The sequence below is a fragment of the Loxodonta africana genome, chromosome 5, assembly GCF_030014295.1.
Source record: "Loxodonta africana isolate mLoxAfr1 chromosome 5, mLoxAfr1.hap2, whole genome shotgun sequence".
NCBI classification, from domain to species: domain Eukaryota; kingdom Metazoa; phylum Chordata; class Mammalia; order Proboscidea; family Elephantidae; genus Loxodonta; species Loxodonta africana.
This window is the reverse complement of record NC_087346.1, coordinates 108,555,762-108,573,486: the sequence shown is the minus strand read 5'-3', so window position 1 is coordinate 108,573,486 and position 17,725 is coordinate 108,555,762. Positions and strand designations below refer to the sequence as shown.

Below are 17,725 nucleotides of genomic sequence, written 5' to 3'. Positions count from 1 at the left end.
TAGACACATACTTTCCTTGCCTCACCCTTGGAATCAGCCATTTCTCCGGGGAGATCTGGTTCCTTTTAGTAGAAAATGGTGTTTAAAAACCAAGATTTACAACATGTATGAATCCTGTAAACATTATGCTGAGTGAAATAAGTCAGTCACAAAAGGACAAACAATGTATGATTCCACTTGTATGAAATATCTAGAATAGAGAAGTGTGTAGAGACCTAAGTTTAATATTGGTTACCAGGAGCAGGTGAGAGAGAGGGGAAAAGAGGGACTCATTGCTTAGGGGACACTAAGGGCAATGGAAAAAATGGGAACCAGATAAGGGTGATGGCTGAGCAACATGATAAGCACAATTAATGTCACTGAATTGTACATGTGATGAATGCTGAAATGGCAGATGTTTTCTCACATATATATTTACCACAACAAAAATTATTCAAAGGAAGGAAATTATATAGGTTAAAAAAAGAGAGAGAGAGAAAAACAAGATCTGGGTGCCCTTTGGTACTCATAGACTGTGTTCATTGTTATTGGGTGTCTCTGCTCCCAGTCTCTCTCAGTAGACAGAGCTAGAGGAAAAACATGTTGTTGTTGTTGTTAGGTGCCGTCGAGTCGGTTCCAACTCATAGCGACCCTATGCATAAGAGAACGAAACACTGCCCGGTCCTGCACCGTCCTTACAATCGTTGTCCTGCTTGAGCTCATTGTTGCAACCACTGTGTCAATCCACCTCGTTGAGGGTCTTCCTCTTTTCTTCTGACCCTGTACTCTGCCAAGCATGATGTCCTTCTCCAGGGACTGGTCCCTCCTGACAATGTGTCCAAAGTATGTAAGATGCAGCATCACCATCCTTGCCTCTAAGGAGCATTCTGGCTGCACTTCTTCCAAGACAGATTTGTTCATTCTTTTGGCAGTCCACGGTATATTCAATATTCTTCTCCAAAACCGCAATTCAAAGGCGTCAATTCTTCTTCAGTCTTCCTTATTCATTGTCCAGCTTTCACATGCATATGATGCGATTGAAAATACCATAGCTTGGGTCAGGCGCACCTTAGTCTTCAAGGTGACATCTTTGCTTTTCAACACTTTAAAGAGGTCCTTTGCAGCAGATTTACCCAATGCAATGCATCCTTTGATTTCTTGACTGCAGCTTCCATGGCTGTTGATTGTGGATCCAAGTAAAATGAAATCCTTGACAACTTCAATATTATGTATGTATAGTTTTGCACTCATGTGTGCACACATATACACACACATCTGTATTTATTTCTTTATATCTTGAAACCATAGTTTACACCCCTATGTTCAATTCCAAGCCCACATCGCAGGGTTCTAGATCTAGTATTATGATTTTCTCTATAATGCCCTTTTCCAACAGAAAGAAAACTGGCTTATCCTTAACATACTTACTTATTTGATCAACCCTCTGGTCTGTAACTATGCCCCATTGCCCCAGCCCTGTCTCCCACATGAATGCCATGATCACCTTGCCCCAGCTCCCACTTCCTGCTCTGGCTCCCCCATGTGTGGACGTCTTCCTCAGTCTACTCAGGCTCTGACCCCCACACAAGGCGACCCCCCAACACACACACACCCTCCTCACCCTGCCTGCGTTCCGCTACCCCTCCATAATGATGCTGTCTTACCCTGCTGGGGCTCTGATTTCCCGCACTCCATCTCTGTTTGCTTCCATTACAACCAGCTGCTGTGGAGCCGACTCCCACTTGTGACTCCACATGTGTCAGAGTTTTCATTGGCTGATATTTCAGACATAGAGAGCCAGACCTTTCTTCTGAGGCAACTCTGGGTAGATGGGAACTTCCAACCTTTTGGGTAGCAAATCAAGGGGCATTAACCATTTGTGCCATTCAGGGACTAACTTCTGTTGTTGTTGTTATTGTTACCATTAAGTTGATTCCAACTCATGGCAACCCCATGTGATAGAGTCGAACTACCCCATAGAGTTTTCTTGGCTGTGATCTTTACAGAAGCAGATATTGCTCCTACAGAGCCACTGAGTGGGTTCGAATCACCAACTTTTCAGTTAGCAGCCAACCCTGTAACCACTAGGCCACCAAAGCTCCTTTTATTTCCATTTCCTGTTGCTGTTGAATCGATTCTTGACTCATAGCCGCCCTATAGGACAGAGTAGAACTGTCCCATAGGATTTTCAAGGTTGGTGCAGTGGTTAACGAAGGTTTCATTTCCATTTTAATCTCAAAAAAATTACGAAGCTCAGTTTTATGCTATGCAGAAGGATGCAGAATAAAAATCACCATAGGCCAGGTTTAGGACTGTATTTACCAAACCTAGAATTTAAAGTAAAAAGTCACAAAGGCCAGGAACCATAAAAGGACCTAATCTCTAAATGTTGGGCTTAAGTCCCCTATAGAATAAAACTGGACACAGCCAGGCAGTCATTCAGTTATTCCTGGCTTAAAAAGAGCCTCTCACCCCCATCCCAGGAATTGGTTACCCCAAGTGGGCAGCTGGGTGTAGAGCTCTGAGGGGCCTCCCCAGAGCTATTTTTAACATGGTATTTTCTGCTTACAGACTTTCCACTGGGGCAGCCCCAGGTCTGAGGGATTCACTCCAGCTGGGAAATCTGAGAACTCAGCTGGCCTATGGCAAATGAGGTATTTTTAGCTGACACTTAGGGGGCTCAGGATTGTGATCTACTTTAGACCTCAGGGCTGGAGACACAAAACAGAGCCAAACAAGAGGACCAGTGCTGAGTCTGAAGTTCCCTAGCAACCAGCTTCTGGGCTTATTGTTGGAGGAAGGCCTCTGTGTGTGTACCCTGTGGTGGGGGTAGGAAGGCCAGCCTGCAGGTCCTTCCCAGAAAAGGGGCTGATACTTGCCCATGGAGGTGGGGCCTAGGAGTCCACCTCCAGGCCAGGTATTCCAAGGGCTCACCCACAGAAGAGCCCATTACTTCCTAGCTGTGGCTAGGACTTGTTAGATATGCAAATTCTTGGGCCCCATCTCAAACCTTCTCAATCAGAAACTCTAGCAGTGGGAACCAGCAATCTGGATAATATCATCTCCTATGCTGATTCTAACGCAGGCTAAATTTTGAGAACCACAGGCCTAATCACGTACAGGCAGTCCCGGGTTATGAACGAGATCCATTTCTTGCTGTGTCTTTCAGTCAAATTTGTAGGTAAGTTGGAACAGGTGCATAGAGCTCTTGTTTCGCTTTACTTTAGTGCCAGAAAAGGTCTGAGGCCTTTACAATGAATTAAAAGCTGCACGTGCAGCGAGTGAAGGTGATCGTGATGAAGTTGTGGCAGATAGGGGCTGGTTAACTCAATCCTTCCCCAGTGAGGGCAAATTTACGTAAAATTAAAGGGCAAGGCGAAGTCCATAAGTTTGACGTTCATAACCTGGGGACTTACTGTATTCACTCACATCATAGATAAAGGTATAAGAGTAAAATTTTAACCCTACCAAGCCCACGTGTCAGAAGGCTTGGTGGTACAATGGATAAATGCTCAGCTGCTAACCCAAAGGTTGGAGGTTCAAACCCATTCAGCAGCTCCACAGGAGAAAGACCTGTCAATCTGGTCCCATAAAAATTACAGCCTAGAAAACCCTATGGGGCAGTTCTACTCTGTCACATGGGGCCACTATGAGTCAAAATTGACTCAACGGCACCTAACAACAACATAACAAGCCTACCTGTCATACCTTTTTCTAAACCTTTTTTTTTTTTTTTTTGCCATGTGCTGTATCCTAAAGTGAAAACTTTCTCTCCTGTTCATCTGCAAGGGCAGTGATAAGACACCAGCTGACATTTTGCCATCAAAGGCTGCAGTTTAGACCATGTAAGAAGTAGACCCCAGTCCTGGGTAGGATGGGAGTAAAGCACACCTACCCTAGAAATGGCTGTAAACATTGGATACACTAGCCCAAGCTGAGATGAAGCCAATGGTAATTGTCTAAAATGATGCAGCCAGGGAAAACCTTTACAAAAATGTCTTAGAAATTCTGTTAATACCAAGCTCTATGTATTAGTCTTCTATCGCTGTAACACATTGTCACAAACTTAGTGGTTTAGAACAACATAAATTCATTCACTTATAGGTCTAGAGGTCGAAAGTATGGAAGCAGTTTTACTGGGCTACCAGTTGGAGGCTCTGAGAGGAGAATCCGTTTCCTCTCCTTTTTCACATATTCCTTGACTCTTGGCCCTCTCCTCAGTCTTCAGAGTACCTCACTCCAATCTCTGCTTCCATCATCACATCGCCTTCACCTCTGACTCTGACTCTCCTGTTGTCATTAGCTGCCTTCGAGTCAACCCCTGATTCATGTTACAGAGGGTTTTCTTGGCTGTAATTTTTATGGAAGCAGTTGGCCAGGCCTCTCTTCCGCAGAGCTGCTGGGTGGGTTCGAGCCACCAACCTCTGGGTTAGCAGCCGACTGCAAACTGCTCGCACCACAAGGACTCCCTGACCCTTCTCCTCCCTCTTAAAAAGGCATTATGATGATATCAGGCCCATGCAGGTAATCTAGCGTAATCTCCCCTTCTCAAAATCCAGAATTTAATCATATTTATAAAGACTCTTTTGCCACATAAGGTAATTTTCGCAGGTTTTGAGGATTAGTGCATGGACATGTTGGGGGAGGGGGCCATTCAGTCAACCACATTCAGTAGAGCCCTGTACTATCCAATAGGGTAAAAAATAGCCACAAGTGGCTACTGAGCACTTGAAACGTGGCTCATTTGAATTGAGATATACTGCAAGACTATCAAATTTTAAAGATGTATGAAAAACAGAAGGTAAAATAGCTCAATTTTTATATTGATATGTTAAAAAAGTATAAAATGTTGGATATATTGGGTTAAATAAAATTAATTTTATGTCTGTTTTTACTTTTTCAAAGGGAGCTACTAGAAAATTCAAAATGACGTTTTAGACTGTGCTGCCGTAGACCATAAAGGAAACAGGGTGACATTAATTTTCATTTGTTTTATTTTTGTCTTACTCATACTCATAAAGGAGCCTAGGCTTTGAAAGGAGCATGTCTTATTTTGACCTTCTCTAGTGAGAGCAGCTTTCTAAGCAGAATTCAGATTTCGAACCAAAAACGGTATTACATGAGGAATATGCACAACTAAATTTCCACTAGGTAATAGTAACAAAAAGATAACACTGATTTAGCAACCAGTGTTCTTACAGAGCATTCTTTCATCTAGTTCTCATCACAGCCCCCTGAGAGGGGTTTTGTTCCCACTGTTCAGAGAGGGAACTAAGTCTAAGGGAATTTAACTTGCCAGAGGGGCAGCTGAATGAATCCTAAGTGATGAGCTGAAACCTGAGCCCAGGTCTGTGTGCCTCTGCAGCCAAGGCTGCCTGGCTTATTTCCTGGCTTGGTTTTAATGATTTGATCAGATTCATTTTACTTCCTGAATTATTTTATATTCAATCTTGTTACACTCCATAAAAAAAAAAAAATAGATCCCCAAATTTTCTCTCTTTACCTAAAAATTCTGCTCCTTTGCTACTCTGAGCACATCTTTGTTATTTATTTATTTATTTTTCTGAACCTTGAATCAGGGCCTCAAGGGCTTCAACTGGTTCTTTCTGGCTGGAACCCCTGCTGAGAATTTGCATTTCTAACAAGTTCCCAGGCAATGCTGACACTGCTGGTTAGGGACCAGCTCTGAGAACCACTAGTAGAGAAGTCAGTCTCAAAATTTATTATATGTAAGAATCACCTGGGGATCTTGTTAAACTGTAGATTTTAATTCAGTATATCTGGGGTGGAAATGCAAATTCCCAGCAGGAGTTTGAACCAGTTCATTCAATGCCCTGCTTTGAATGCAGAAGGATATCTGTCCTGCCTAGTTATATAAAAATGTGGCATCAGGACTGGAGGAAGACTCATTAAAAGAAATTAACAACCTGCAATATACAGATGACACAACCTTGCTTGCTGAAAATGAAGATGATTTGAAGCACTTACTGATGAAGGTTGAAGGTTACAGCCTTCAGTATGGATTACACCTGAACATGAGGAAAAAAAGAATCCAGTAAACAACATCGTGATAAATGGAGAAAAAAATGAAGTCAATGATTTCCTTGATCAACAGTCAATGTCCATGGAAGCAGCAGTCAAGAAATCAAATGATGTATTGCATTGGGCAAATCTGCTGCAAAAGATCTCTTCCAAGTTTTAAAAAGCTAAGATGCCACTTTGATGACTAAGGTGTACCTGACCTAAGCCATGATCTTTTCAACTTCATCATATACATGTGAAAGCTAGACAATGTAAAAGATAGACAAAAGAATTGATGCATTTGTATTGTGGTGTTGGCAAGGAATACTGAATATACCAGAGACTGTTAGAAGAAAGAACAAATGAATTTTAGAATACCACCAAAATGTTCCTTAGAAGTGAAGATGGCGAGACTTCGACTCATTTACATTAGACATATCGTCAGGAAAGACCAATCACTAGAAAAGGACGTCATGTTTGGTAAAGGATCAGCAAAAAGACGTCATGTTTGGTAAAGGATCAGCAAAAATGAGGGAAATTCTCAGTGAGACGGATTGACGGTAGCCACAACAATGGACTCAAACATACCGATGATCATGAAGATCGTATGGGACCAGGCAATGTTTCAGCCTGTTATACGTAAGGTCACCACTAGTTGGAGCCAACTCTACAGCAGCTAACAACAAGCTCTATAAGGGAGAGGATTCTCTCCTGTGTCAAACTGTCCCTCAGCTGCACCCAGAGGCACACCTTACTCCTGACTTGACCTTGGGCCGTCTCACCTTGGGTAAGACTCCTCTAGACACCAATGACTATCCCTCCCACATGTATACAAAGGTGAAAGGCTAAGTTCTGACCAACAGCCAGAGAAGATACCCTAGAGAAACTTGGGCTGCAGTGGTTTACAGTGCCTCCCAACGTTCCTCTGATTAGTCTTCTTTTGGAGTTGAATGGGCAAGTTTGCACTTGTTCATAGGATCACTGTAAGAGGAATTAGCAAACACCCACAAAGAAGGAAGCAGACGTAAAGGTCTGGGAGGGGAGGAGGGAAAGTAAAAGATAATGGTGCAACAACAGGCAGCTCATTTTCTGCTGCCACATTAAAATTACAGCTTTCAGATCTAGAAAGATCCTTGGAGGGTGTGTAGTCCAACTATCTCATTTTACACGTGAGGAAGGCAGGATCATAAAGGTTAACGGACTTCCTTCAAGTTTCATAGCAACTTAGTATCAGATAAAGACAAGAACTCCAGGTTTCTGATTTTGCTTGACTTAGACACAATTGCTTTAAAGGATCACAGAGAAATATTAGGCAAAATAATGTAGTCTTGATTTCTAACCCACACTACAGAGGAGTGGCATCTTGCTTACAGAATTAGGCTCTGAAGTGGGCACCCAAAGATGAAAATCATGTACAGTCAAAATAATCCTTGAAAATTCCTTATAAAGGGGCTGCATCGGAGACCACTATAGGTTCTGCCAACAAATCCCACACAGTCAGTTAATCCAGAGATGGGACATGTTCATCCCCTGAGGATCAGGTTAACTGATTGGCTTGAGGTTAGAGGACATGTTCAACAAAAAAACACAGACCATGAGACATAGGATCACCCATAGTACTGCAAGACGAATAAGCCAAAAGGCACCAGTGTGCTGAAAATGACAGTATTTCCCTTCTCTCTTCTTGGGCTCTCACTCCAGGGCACTACAGAATGACTCAGACTATTTACATGATTTTCTCTTCCTTGCATTCCTGATTCTCCCTCACTTTGCTCTACCTTTGAGGGCCCTTGGTGGCACAGTAGTTAAAGTGCTGGCAGTTCAAAAGGTTGGCAGTTCAAACCCACCAGCCATTCTGCAGGAGAAAGATGTGGCAGTCTACGTCCATAAAAAGATTTGGAAACCCTATGAGGCTTTTTTATGAGGCAGTTCTACTCCGTCCTATAGGGTCGTTAAGAGTTGGAATTGACTCAACAGCAGTGTCTGGTTTTGTTTCGTTTTGATCTAATTTTTTTCCATAATACTTATCACTCTCTAACATACTTCATCCTCAGTCTGCCTGTCAGTTTGTCATACTGCAGTGGCTTGCATGTTGTTGTGATGCTGGAAGCTAGGCCATTGGTATTTCAAATACCAACAGGGTCACCCACAGTGGGCAGGTTTCAGTGGAGCTTTCAGACAAAGACAGACTAGGAAGAAAGTACTACCAAAAAATTAGCCAATGGAAACCTTATGGATCACAACAGAATGTTGTCTGACTCATTTGCTTTGGACACATCATCAGGAGAGATCAGTCATTAGAGGATAACATCATGTTTGCTGAATTAGAGGGCCAGTGAGGGCGAGGGAAACCCTCAGTGAGACGGATTGGCACAGTAGCTGGAAGGATGGACTTGAACATGGTAGCAAACATGAGGACGACACAGGACCGGACAACATTTTGTTCTGTTGTACATAAAGTTGCCGTGAGTTGGAATCTACTCAATGGCCGCTAACAACAAACATAATTTATAATTCACTTATTTAGTTAGTGCTTATTGCTTACTTAGAGACTACACATCACAAGTGCATGGATCATCGTTTTGTTCACTGCTGTGGCCCAAGTGCCTACAACTGTGCCTGGCACATTAATGCTTGTTAAATCAATGGGTAGTCACCATGAGTCAGAACTGACAGGAGGCAACTAACAACAACAAGAATTCCTCTTTTTGCCTAGGCTGTATAGTCGAATTATAAGTTAAAGTTGTTTAGGTGTAGTCCGTGACTCTTAACCTTTTGGGAGGCCATGGAGCCATAGCCAGAAAAATTCACATTGATACAGAAAACATTTTACATACCATTTAGGGGGTTCATGGAGCACTAGATCAAAGTTTCTTGGTACTGTCAACCTTTAATACACTGCTATGACCCTTCAGCAGAATGACCTTCATAGCCTCAGAGAGATATCTTTGACTTTCATAGGTGCATATGGACTTTTCTTTAAAACTCTTCTAAGTTCTTGAAACAAAACATACTCTCAAATGCTGTCAACCTAAAGGGGCCCTGTGGGCCAAGCATAAACAAATGACACCAAAATGGTCCCCTCCACTCATCCCTATATTTTTTGCTCCATTCCTAGGCCAACGTGTTGGCTGACTGGCCTTTCTCCACTGATGTCCTCTTGGGCTTCTTATGGAGTTTCAGTGCTGATATTGAATGGCAAGATGGGTCACCTACAGAACCACCCTCGATCTTCAAGCAGCCCTATCAAGCACTGGCACTGTGTTTGTCACCACCAGCTCTGATGGTTTGAACACGTAGAAATGTATCACAGGAGAATATTCAAACAGCTGCTGTAAGGTGAGCTGATGGGGGCAAATGCCAGCAGAGGAAAACAGGATTTACAGGCACACTTCAGCAGAGGTCAGAGCTGAGCAAACATAGCTGCAGACCGCTCAGGAGTGAGGCAGACAGACAAGCCAGGGCTCCAGGACAATAGAGGCTCTTTCTGAGCAAAGAGAAAGGCTAGACACTGGAGACAGCACTGGGGACTGTGACAGGCTTAGGAAAGGGCAGCTGACTCAGCAATTCAAAGGCGAGTCTCCCCATGTACTCCACACACACATGGGAAAGCACACATTAGCGGAGCCTAATCCCCCAACCTGCATGGTAATTTCTGTCTATAAGAACACTAAATGCTACAGTCTGTACTTGCTCAAAAGCACATTCAGCCAAGGCCCAGAAACAGAATAAGCTCCCAGGGTGTAAGCGATGGAGGAGGAGAAGAATTACCTACCTGTGCATCTCTCGATCTTAAAAAAGAAAAACCTGTTGGCCGTCAAGTCAATTCCAGCTCACAGCAACCCTGTAGGACATAGTAGAACCATCCCATAGGGTTTCCAAGGCTGTAATCTTTCCGGAAGCAGACTGCCACATCTTTCTCCTGTGGAGCAGCTGGCGAGTTTGAAACGCAGGCCTTTTGGTTAGCAGCCCAGCACTTAATCACTGTGCCAGCGGGGCTTGTTTCTCTCTGTCTTTGCTTCTTCTTGTTGTTGTTAGGTGCCATCGGCTCGGTTCCAACTCATAGCGACCCTATGTACAGCAGAACAAAACACTGCCCAGTCCTGCACCATCCTCACAGTCGTTGCTATGTTTGAGTCCATTGCTGCAGCCGTTGTGTCAGCCCATCTTGTTGAGGGTCCTTAGGTAGCTCCAAATCTATATATTCATTCACAATTAATGACTACCAACTGTATGCCAGGCCCTATTCTAGTAATCAGCAAAAGCATAGAAAAACCTTTGCCTTTGTGGAGCTCACATTCTAGAGTGGCGGGTAGGGGGAAATAAACATAATAAAATAAAATATATTGACTGTCAGATGATGATAAGTTCAGGGAAGGGGCAAGAGAGTGATGGTGAGTGTTAGCCTTCGAATATGAATAACCAGAACATGTGCTATGGTTTGTAGCACTGGTGGTACAGCGGTTAAGAGCTTGGCTGCTAATCAAAAGATCAGCAGTTCAAATCCTCCAGCCACTCCGATAGGGTCACTATGAGTTGGAATTGACTTTGCAGCAATGGGTTGGGGGTTTTTTTTGGTTTTGCTGTACGGTTTTGCTCTGAAATTAAACCTGTTGTTGTTCTTAGGTGCCGTCCAGTCGGTTCTGACTCATAGCGACCCTCTGCACAACAGAACAAAACGCTGCCTGATCCTGCTCCATCCTCACAATCAGTTTATGCTTGAACCCATTGTTGCAGCCACCTCATTGAGGGTCTTCCTCTTTTTTGCTGACCCTCTACTTTACTAAGCGTGATGTCCTCCTCCAGGGACTGATGCCTCCTGATAATGTGTCCAAAGTATGTGAGACGTAGTCTCCCCATCCTTGCTTCTAAGGAGAATTCTGATTATACTTCTTCCAAGACAGATATGTTCTTTCTTTTGGCGTTCCATGGTGTATTCGACATTCTTCGCCAACACCACAATTCAAAGATGTCAGTTCTTCTTTGGTCTTCTTTATTCATTGTCCAGATTTCCCATGCATATAAGGTGATTAAAAACACCACGGCTTGGATCAGGAGCACCTTAGTCCTCAAGGTGACATCTTTGCTTTGCAACACTTTAAAGAGGTTTTTTGCAGCAGATTTGCCCAATGCAATGCTTCTTTTGATTTCTTGACTGCTGCTTCCCTAGTGTTGATTGTGGATCCAAGTAAAATGAAATTCTTCACAAACTCAATCTTCTCTCTGTTTATCATGATGTTGCTTATTGGTCCACTTGTGAGGATTTTTGTTTTTCTTATGTTGAGGTGTAATTCATGCAGAAGGCTGTGGTCTTTGATCTTCATCAGTATGTGCTTAAAGTCCTGTTCAATTTCAGCAAGGTAGGTTGTGTCATCTGCATATTGCAGTTTGTTAATGAGTCTGCCTCCAGACCTGATGCCCTGTTCTTTTTCATATAGTCCAGCTGCTTGGATTATTTGCTTAGCATACAGATTGAATAGGTATGGTGAAAGGATACAACCTTGACACACACCTTTCCTGACTTTAAACCATACAGTATCCCCTTGTTCTGTTCAAGCGACTGCCTCTGAATCCATGTACAGATTCCTCATGAGCACAATTAAGTGTTCTGGAATTCCCATTCTCTGCAATGTTATCCCTAATTTGGTATGATCTACACAGTTGAACGCCTTTACACAGTCAATAAAACACAGGTAAACATCTTTCTGGTATTCTGCTTTCAGCCAGGATCCATCTGACATCAGCAATGATATCCCTGGTTCCACATCCTCTTCTAAATCCAGGTTGAAATTCTGGCAGTTTCTTGTCGATATACTACTGCAGCTGCTTTTGAATGATCGTTAGCAAAATTTTGCTTGCATGTGATGTTAATGGTATTGTTTGATAAATTCCACATTCGATTGGATCACCTTTCTTGGGAATAGGCATAAATATGGATCTCTTCCAGTCAGTTGGCCAGGTAGTCGTCTTCTAAATTTCTTGGCATAGACCAGTGAGCACTTCAGCGCTGCATCCATTTGTTGAAACATCTCAGTTGGTATTCCGTCAATTCCCAGAGCCTTGTGTTTTGCCAATGCCTTCAGTGCAGCCTGGACTTCTTCCTTCAGTACTATCAGTTCCTGATCATATGCTACCTCCTGAAATGATTAAACATCAACCAATTCTTTTTGGTATAGTGACTCTGTGTATTCCTTCCATCTTCTTTTGGTGCTTCCTACATCATTTCATATTTTCCCCGTAGAATCCTTCAGTATTGCAACTCGAGCAATTGCTGGAATTTTTTCTTCAGTTCTTTCAGCTTCAAAATGCTGACTGTGTTCTTCCCTTTTTGATTTTCTATCTGTAGGTCTCTGCCTATGTCATCATAATACTTTAATTTGTCTTCTGTAGCCACCTTTTGAAATCTTCTGTTCGGCTCTTTTAGTTCATAATTTTTCCTTTTTCTTTAGCTGTTCAACATTCAAGAGCAAGTTTCAGAGTCTCTTCTGATATCAGTTCAGGTCTTTTTTCTCTCTCTCTCTCTTGTTTTTTGAATGACCTCTTGCTTTCTTCATGTATTATGTCCCTGATGTCATTCCACAACTTGTCTGGTCTTCGGTCATTAGTGTTGAATGAATCAAATCTATTTTTGATATAGCCCCTAATTCAGGTGGGATATACTAAAGGTCATACTTTGGCTCTTATCAATTTGTTCTAATTTTCTTCAGTTTCAGCTTGAACTGGTCTGATCCACAGTCAGCCCCTAGCCTTATTCTGAGTAATGATATTGAACTTTTTCCTTTTCCATCGTCTCTTTACACAGATGTAGTCAATTTGATTCCCGTGTATTCCATCTGGCTAGGTCCGTGTGTATAGTTCCTGTTTATGTTGGTGAAAACAGGTATTTGGAATGAAGAAGTCATTGGTCTTGCAAAATTCAATCATGCCATCTCCAGCATCATTTCTATCACCAAGACCATATTTTCCAACTACCAATCCTTCTTCTTTGTTTCCAGCTTTTGCATTTCAATCACCAGTAATTATCAGTGCATCCTGATCGCATGTTCAATCAATTTCAGACTGCGGAAGTTTGTAAAAATCTTCAGTTTCTTCATATTTGTCCTTAGGGGTGGTGCCTAAATTTGAATAACAGTCATATTAACTGATCTTCCTTTTAAAACCACCCCCCCAAAAAAAGATCTTCCTTTTAGATGTATGGATATTATCCTATCACTGACAGCATTTTACTTCTAGATAGATCTTGAAATGTTCTTTTTGATGACGAATGAAATGCCATTCCTCTTCAAGTTGTCATTCCCACATAGTAGACTATATGGTTGTCTGATTCAAAATGGCCAATACCAGCTCACCAATGCCTAGGATATGGATGTTTATGTGTTCCACTTCATTTTTGATGATTTCCAATTTTCCTAGATTCATACTTTAGACATTCCATGTGCCAATTATCAATGGATGTTTGCAGCTGTTTCTTCTCATTTAGGATCGTGCCATATCAGCAAATGAAGTTCCCAAAAGCTTGACTCCATTCACATCATTAAGGTTGACTCTACTTTGAGAAGGCAGCTCTTCCCTAGTCATCTTTTGAGCATCTTCCACCTGAGGGGCTCATCTTCCCACACTATTATCAGACAATGTTCCACTGCTATTCATAAGGTTTTCACTGGCTAATTCATTTCAGAAGTAGACTGCTGGGTCCTTTTTCCTAGTCAACCTCAGTCTGGAAGCTCAACTGAAACTTGTCCACCATGGGCGACCCTGCTAATATTTGAAATACTGGTAGCATGGCTCCCAGCATCACAGCAACACACAAGCCCCCACAGTATGACAAACTGACTGACTCGAATACTAGAAAGCTGGTATTCTATTATTCTAATTCTTGTAAAAATGGTAAGACAGGTAAGAGTACATGGGCAAAGAAGAGGCCGTGTATTACATCAGAGTTTCTACTCTAAAGCCAGGAAAACCATCAGCCATAAAGCTCACCACCAAGGAAAAAAAACAATAGCAAAAATCATCAAGGGGAAAGGGGACAATTTCCAAGGATTTTGTGATTAATACAAACTTGCTGGCTGATTTGTAAATGAATATAATCATTTGCCATTCAAGAAACACCCCAGCAATGTAAAAAAAAAAAGACCTCAACAAATCAGAAGTAATTTAACCATGCAAAACCACTCAAAGAAAAAAGAAGCAAAGGGAGGTGCTGGACAGAAGAAAATTTTATGATCCTAAAAAACCAGTAGCCCTAGAGTCAATTCTGAATCTTGGTGCCCATGTGTGTCAGAGTAGAACTGTGCACCGTAGGGGTTTCAATGGCTGCTTTTGCAGAAGTAGATTGCCAGCCCCTTCTTCTGAGGCATCTCTGGGTGGACTAGAACCTCCAACCTTTCAGTTAGCAGCTGAGCATGTTGGTTAACGTCCTAGAGTCTCATTACATTTTCACTCACAGAAAAGAAAGCTCTAGAATAATGCTGTCTAAAAGCAATTCTCTGACGAAGGAAATATTCTAGCTAAACTGTCCAATGCAGTGGTCACTAGCTACTATTATTATGGAACACTTGAAATGTAGCTAACGAGGCTGAATAACTGAATTTTTAATTTGACTTAATTTTGAGTCATTTAAATTTGTGTCAATAGCCACATGGTGATAGTGGCTACCTTCCTTGAGTCTGAGATGGGGACTAGCTCCCTAAGCAAAAACAGGTTAGGGTGCCTTTGTAGAATGTACAACTATTATGCATGATAGATCTAGGACATATCTATATCTTTAATCTTCACAGTGCCATTAAAGGTGGGCAGTAACATCATCCCCATTTTATGAATGGGGAAACTAAGGCTCATCTGAATCACCTGACACGCCTAAGACCTTGCATCTTGCAAGGGACAGAGCCAGAGATTTGAATTTAGGTCTGACTCCGAAGTTCATACTCTCCCTACTAAGGCACCCTATCTACAGCATCTTTCTCCTTTATGTTTCCTTCCATTCTCACCCTTTCTGAACAGCCCTAAAACACAGAAGTATGTGTGTACATGCGTGACTGGGTAGATTTTGAAGGGCAGGTAAGTTTGGAGGTTACTTGAGTGTTTAGTGTAGATGCGGTATTGTACACAGGTCAGCATCCTTTAGCCAATAAGCCCCATGTACTATTTGGGCACAAAAAGTCGAATATCAAGAATAGTGATGGGGCAAATAGGATGCATAAACGCTTACTTATTGAATAACTTACTAAGGCAGAAGTGGCATGTTAAACAAAGCTTTCCTCCTTGGGTACATTCAGCAAAATTTCTGTATTACAGTTTTCCTGGTCTTCTGGGACCTCCAATTCCCCAGCAGTGGAGATACACAGAGGCTGTAAGACCAGAAGCCTTTGTGTTTAAGAAGTTTGAAGGTGAGGGAAAGAGGAAAAATGACGAATAGGTACTTCATTGACAGTCTGGAGATTTGAAAATACAGGTTTTAGAGAGGGGCTTGCTACTTTTCTGGAGATTCCTGGTTGCTCAGCTGTCCCCTCAACCTCCATTCTGTCCCTCACAACAGAGGAGGCCAATTGAGGGGCTTGCAGGACAATAGAGCCTGCAAATGCTGAAATCTAAAAGACACAATGGGCAAAAATATGGCCCTTCCAAGACTAAACTACAGCTAGCTTGGTGGAGTGGCAGAATGCTGAGGAACTGCTGTTATCAAGATTTCTGTAGGTGCTATCAAGAATTCTGATTGAATTAATTTTACATCTTTTTAAAAAAAAGTTTTACTACACCTGGCAGTATGCTTGATGACACCAATGAAGCAATTTTTTTTTTTTTAATCTAATTGGTCTCTTTAACATACCTGAAGGTTAACTGAGGCTTTCATTATTTGTAATCCTATCCTGTAAGAGACTTTGCGGGGGGGGGGGGGCGCGGAGGGGGCGGGGGGGGGAGGATCCGTTTCTCCTAAAAAAAATGCTTCTCTGGCATCTGGAGGTTTTGAGGTGTATGTGAAGCCACACCCGAAATACTTTGAAAACAGTTCATCCTAGTGAAACTCTTGGTGTCCTGGGAAAGATTCTATGGAACTGGGCACAGCATTCACACGTGTCCACGCAGACTTTCATCCTACCCTCTCAATCCTCAGCAGCCCAGTTCGGGGACTGACTTTTATCACAATCTCACACAACAAAACTAACGGGAAATTAATAACACTAACGAGCTGGTGAATTTTGTGTTGTGACGCTGACAAGAACTGAATTTATAACTTTTTTAAAAAATGCATTATTTCTTCTCATTCTCTCCGAGTCATGCCATAATTAATGTCTGCAGCTCTTTAATTTCCAAACCTTCAGCTAAAATGTATGTCTTTGGGCAATTATCGCCAGGCTCGCTCCTTTCTGATAGCAGTCCCGAGTTTCCTTGCAGAGTTTTGCTTCCATTAGTAAATTATTTTTAAAAGACTACAGACTACAAATGTGCACATAGAAGTTGTCAGAGTCTTGTACAGGAGTAAGCTTTTGTAGTGGATTGTTTTTAGAGATTTCCCGCGTGAGGAAAGCTTTACTTTACGAATTGCTGGTACAGCTTCCTAGGACTGCCCTGAGGAGCTGCAACTCTGGGCACACAGATTCAGTCCTGGGAATAGAGAGCCCTGCAAAAAGTGCCCACACCGCCATCCATTGCCCCCGAGCGGGTGGCGCCCCAAGAGGGGCGCTCTCTGCCGCACCCCGGGAACTGAGTTCCAGCGGGCGCAGCCCACAGTCCTTGCCCGCAGTCCATGCCCGCATAGAGCTGTCACGGGTCCCGGACTCTGCGCAGCCGTAACCTCCGCGGCAACTAGCGGGCTTTGGGACCGGACTGGCACCGACGGAGAAGGGCAGCCACGAATCAGACCCTGTTCCTGCGGACTCAGAGCGGTGGGGACCGTCCATGGTGCTCTTCCCTTTCCTCTGCCGAACACGGGGTAACGCTGTCCCTTTCAGGGACTGGATCGGTGCCCGCCAAACTCGGAGCAGCTAGGAGCCTGCGCCTCCCGGCGGCCGGAGCTCTACAGGCACCCCTGGCGTTCCCAGACCGGTACGCGCCGGAGGGAAAGTTTGCGCACAGGGGACGCGGGAGTTTCCAGCACTCAGCAAGTGGGCCGGTCGTGGAATGCCAACCCTCCAAATCCGCCAGCGATCCCGGGACAACAATAGGTTGTGAGGGGACCGAGCGTAAGTCTAGGCTCCAAGAGGTGCCGAGACTGGCGCGAGCAATTGAGAAAGGGGGCTTACGTCTGGGGCCGGCAAGGCTGCTGCGCAGTCCTTCCAATTGCAGGGCGTCTGCGACGCTGGCGCAGAGCAGAAGCCGTGGATCCCCGAAGGGCTGCTTCCGACGGCTCCGTCTGCAATGTCCCCGAGCACCCGCGCACCGCCGGGTCCACTCGAAGCGTGGAGGGCGCCAGGCGGAGGAGGGACTCTACAGGAGAGCTGACAGCGTCCCTGGCAAGGAGAGCGGGGTCTCCGGGCCGACCTGACTCGAGCGCTGAAGAAAACCCTGCCCATGACCCCGGGAGGGTTACGGACTTTGGGCAAGCCGAGTGGAGGACCGTGCGCCCCGGGACTGGTTGCAGGATGCTGAGCTCGGGACTGGGAAAGCCGGAGCTCACCGACGGCCTTGGAAGGAGGTGGCATCCGAGGGGAGGAGAAGGCAGGGGCGGGAGGGGTTGACCCTGAGTTTATCTGGACTAAGACGCCATCCGACCTGTTCGCAAGCA

The 17,725-nt window shown here is 43.7% G+C and overlaps 1 protein-coding gene across 1 annotated transcript in view; it reads right to left on the bottom strand.

Moving 5' to 3' along the window:
* CORIN (corin, serine peptidase) overlaps window positions 1-17,513 on the bottom strand; it is a 321,033-nt gene extending 303,520 nt beyond the window's left edge. Inside the window, exon 1 of the mRNA XM_023555029.2 lies at window positions 17,244-17,513. Within this exon, the coding sequence (XP_023410797.2) occupies window positions 17,244-17,513 (270 nt within the window). The remainder of the gene's footprint in view (window positions 1-17,243) is intronic.
* Window positions 17,514-17,725: the final 212 nt, after the last annotated feature.